Source organism: Odontomachus brunneus, unplaced genomic scaffold, assembly GCF_010583005.1.
Source record: "Odontomachus brunneus isolate Ranch 3 - 2012 unplaced genomic scaffold, Obru_v1 Obru_scaffold_070, whole genome shotgun sequence".
In the NCBI taxonomy this organism is placed as follows: Eukaryota; Metazoa; Arthropoda; class Insecta; order Hymenoptera; family Formicidae; genus Odontomachus; species Odontomachus brunneus.
This window is the reverse complement of record NW_022639520.1, coordinates 1,691,110-1,695,202: the sequence shown is the minus strand read 5'-3', so window position 1 is coordinate 1,695,202 and position 4,093 is coordinate 1,691,110. Positions and strand designations below refer to the sequence as shown.

The following is a 4,093-nucleotide window of genomic DNA, read 5'->3' as shown; positions in this document are numbered from 1 at the left end:
ATATATATATATATATATGTGTGTGTGTGTGTATGTGTGTGTGTGTGTGTGTGTGTGTATTGTTTTATATTATAAGCAGAACGATGTTATACATGTTTTCACAAATTTGAATAAAACAGTAAACGAGAACGTTAAGACAAATGCTGCGATATTGAATGTTATCCAGGATGTACAACACATACATTTGATTAAGAAACGTTACACTAACTTTATGAATGGTTGCAGATATGCACATTTGCAGATTTACACAGTAAATACGGATGTGATCGAAATAGAGAAGTCCTTGGAGTCGATTATGTTTCTCGTCAATTTGTAACAATTATAAAAGTGAGCATATTTACTAGAATATTTATACTGTTATTGGCCAACTAAAGTATATTCGCTCACTTTTGAACTTTGCACCGAAGTGCCGAGAATTGATCACTAGTGTAATTGGAAAACGTACTATTGCCCAGTAAGCAAATTGAGCGCAGACTACGCGCAGATTGGCAGCAAATTTGATCAAAAACCCACAGCAAAACCATAGCCATCTGTGTCTACATTAGGCTACGGTTTTGGCGACAGATCTTGCTGTCGGGCAATTGGTGCCAAATTTGCAGCAAAAACCGCGTAAAGCTTGCAGCGCAGCAAGGTTTGCGCGGTTTCTGCCGTCAAGTCGCTACAAGCTCTGCGCGGTTTTTGCTGCAAATCTGCAGCAATTATCCGACAACAAGCTCTACCGCATATCTGGCGGCAATTTGGCAGCAAGATTTGATATAACAGATCCTGCATCAAGTTTGTTATCTATTTGCTCTCAAAAGTTGATAGCAAGCTCTGCTAGAAATCTGTTCGCGCAGGTTTGGCTATCTGGGTGTGTAATGTAATAATACAACGGGTGAAAATAATGAGATATGAACAAAACACAATTTAATAATAGTAAAATGTATATTTGTACATGAACGTTTAATTTTATCATATATAGAAATATATATTTGAAACTATTACAAATTTTTCATATTTTCTTTGTTTACAAATAAATTATAAATTTTCCGTCCTTTTTTGTTAATCAAATTATTTGCAACAATTCGTTTATTGAGTGTTCGTAATTGAATATACGTTCGAGTGCGAACAAGACATGCAATTACCTCTTTCGGGAAATTGTTATTTAATTGCGAACAGACAATATCGGTTACTTTATCAAATATTTTGTCTTCTTGACAGAAGGCTTCTCTATGAAAGTTTATAAATAATTTATTCATTATTTTCGCTGCACGAATGAACTAGTGCAATAAGTTAGAGTGAGACAAATATATTTTCTTTTACTCTAACTTATTGCATTTTGGATAGTCTCTGATTAGTCGAAATGAGGACGACTGCACATCCATGGGAACGGTACACCTTATATTCTTACCAATCAGATTCACGAATTTTACAACAGTTGCAAAGCAGGTTTCTCTGCTGAATGCAGTCTATAGGCCTGTTCTTTGTAGTTGCACTGCTGAACTGGTGCAATATATTGAAGTGAGACAAATATACGTTTTCTCACTCTAACTTATTGCACTAGTTCAGCAGTGCAGCTATAAAGAACAGGCCTATTGTATGGAAGTACACTGCGAAAGTGCGCCTGATCGACGTAGTTAGGCGCATTTTGGTTAGATGGCGTATCTAAGATGTGCCAAGCTCTGGCAGTTCTCAGACTTCTCTCTGGTAAAATCTAAAATAAATAAAAGAATGGAGAAGAAGACATTAAAGAAAATATAATATAACTCAAAAAAGTTATCCTTATTGTTTATGTCAAATTAAAAATATAAGGATATCAGAGCAAATTTATATTATCTCGTTAGTTTAGTCGTACCACTCATACACACATTACACAAGCGATTTAAGTTAGGTTTTACTTCAAAGATAAATATTTCGTAAATGTATTTTGCATTTCTGCATGTAAAATGAGTGATACTAAAGTTACCATAAAAAGAGGAACAACTATTTTTACTAGCAAGCCATTTGCTTATGTTCTTACCTCGAAATACAATACTATACGTTGTGACAATTGTCTGAAAAGGTATAAAGTAAGGAAATGATTAAGATAGTGAAATTTTTGTGGTCTAATCACTTTAAGTTATTAAGTTAAATTATAAAAAATAATGCCTTAATTTACAAATTTTATTTTATAATAAATTATTCAATCAAGTTATTTTTACTTTATTCAATCAACAAAAAATATTAATAAAATCATGAAAATTGTCATTTGCAAATATATTGTCTATCTACTAATTATTTTATTTCATGAAATGAATTTATTACAGTGGCAAGTTGTCAAAATGTTCTGGATGTCAATATGTATATTACTGTGACCGTAATTGTCAGAAAGAATCTTGGCTAATACACAAAACAGAATGTACAAATTTGAAAAAAATATCGCCAAGAGTAGTACCAGATGCAGCACGGCTCATGGCACGTATAATTATCAAACTCAATCAAGGTGGGGCTGATGAAGTAAGTTATTACAGTAAAACAAACTTTAGAAAATTCAAGGATTTAATGTCCCGTAAGTAAGCTTTTTTAAGGTAAGGTATTTTTTAAATTTATATCTCTCTTTACATATTTTTTTATAAAACAATTCTTTAGAATATTTAAAACATTCTTTAGAATATTTTTATAATGAAAAACTATTCAAGGAAAACATATAAGATTATAATTATCTTGTATATCTGGTTTATAGATTATTCAGATATAAAGAAAGACACAAAACGAATGGAGCATTTCACTTCATTGTGTGGAGTTTTACTTGAATTCCTTGGTGAAACATTGATGCCCAATACTGCAGAGTTGATAGGCATTTATGGTAGAATATGTATCAATTCCTTCAATATATTAGATCTTAACATGAACAGTATCGGAGTTGGTATTTATTTGGGAGCATCCATGATAGATCACAGTTGCAAACCAAATGCAGTTGTTGTTTTTGAAGGAACTACTATTATTGTCAGAACATTAGTAGATCTTCCTTTTCTGGATTGGTCACAGGCAGGTATTAACAAGATCAATAAAGAAATACAAAGCTGAATAATCAAGAAAGTTTATTTTATTAATGAACTTCATGAGTATTTTTAAATTTTATATAATTTGTTATATCTTTACAACTATTACTATTTATAACTGAAAGAGCTGTTAACTAATTAACACTTTATCAATAGATAAATATGAAAAAGTGCTCCTGTAGCGGAGTGCCCCTGCGTCTGTAGTGGATTTAAATATCTTCATGACTAAATATAAATCAATTAAAGATAACATATTTATAAGTCTTTACATTTTTTAAAACGTTAATAACTTTCTTATATAGTGTTTGTATACGCAACACAATATTATACATAATATTATCTAAAATACATTCATGCAAACTTATTTTGTGTACAGATGAAGATATCATATGTTGATTTATTAAATTCCAATAAAGATAGAAGAGAAGAACTACACAATTTGTACTACTTTTGGTGTAACTGTGAAAAATGTAAACAAGCAGATTCTATAGCTGAGGCAGCTACATGTCCAAATTCGTCATGTGCTTCTCCATGCTTGATCGAAGATGACAAATGTGAAAAATGTAGCGTAAAACTATCAGAGGACTTCAAGAAGTCTTTTCGTGAAGTTACAGATTTTACTACCCATCATTTAGAAAAAATGAAAACAATGGCTTGTATCCTTACAAATATGAAAAAATTCTTATGAAAATTCTAACACAACAGACATAGTGTTCCATTTTACATATTTCATTTCTGTATTTATCCTTATTAATAATAATAGATTTGGACGTTAGTAAAATATGCCTGAAAAAACAAAATGGCATATTGCACAGTCTCAATATGCAATACGTGCGCACATTGGATACGGCTTTTATCGCTGCTGTGAATCTGGAGTATTGGGAAGATGCAGAATTGTACAGTAAAGAGCTTGTATCAGGATATTTGTGAGTGATAAGCAATTCCCTTTTCTCAAAACATTTAATATTCTTAAACGCGTAGAGAAAAATATTCTTAAATGCATAATATATATATATATATATATATATATATATATATATATATATATATATATATATATATATATATATATA

The 4,093-nt window shown here is 30.9% G+C and overlaps 1 protein-coding gene across 2 annotated transcripts in view; it reads left to right on the top strand.

The window, feature by feature from the left end:
* Positions 1 to 4,093, top strand: part of LOC116846813 (histone-lysine N-methyltransferase SMYD3) — a 101,009-nt gene that overhangs the window by 49,212 nt on the left and 47,704 nt on the right. Inside the window, exons 1-5 of one of the 2 annotated variants that reach the window (XM_032821129.1) lie at positions 1,621 to 2,041; positions 2,286 to 2,527; positions 2,702 to 3,006; positions 3,397 to 3,676; positions 3,784 to 3,946. In XM_032821129.1, the coding sequence (XP_032677020.1) occupies positions 1,926 to 2,041; positions 2,286 to 2,527; positions 2,702 to 3,006; positions 3,397 to 3,676; positions 3,784 to 3,946 (1,106 nt within the window). In that variant the 5' untranslated portion in view covers positions 1,621 to 1,925. Of the gene's footprint in view, positions 1 to 1,620; positions 2,042 to 2,285; positions 2,528 to 2,701; positions 3,007 to 3,396; positions 3,677 to 3,783; positions 3,947 to 4,093 lie in introns of those variants that run through there. The other variant, XM_032821128.1, reaches the window with a different exon arrangement.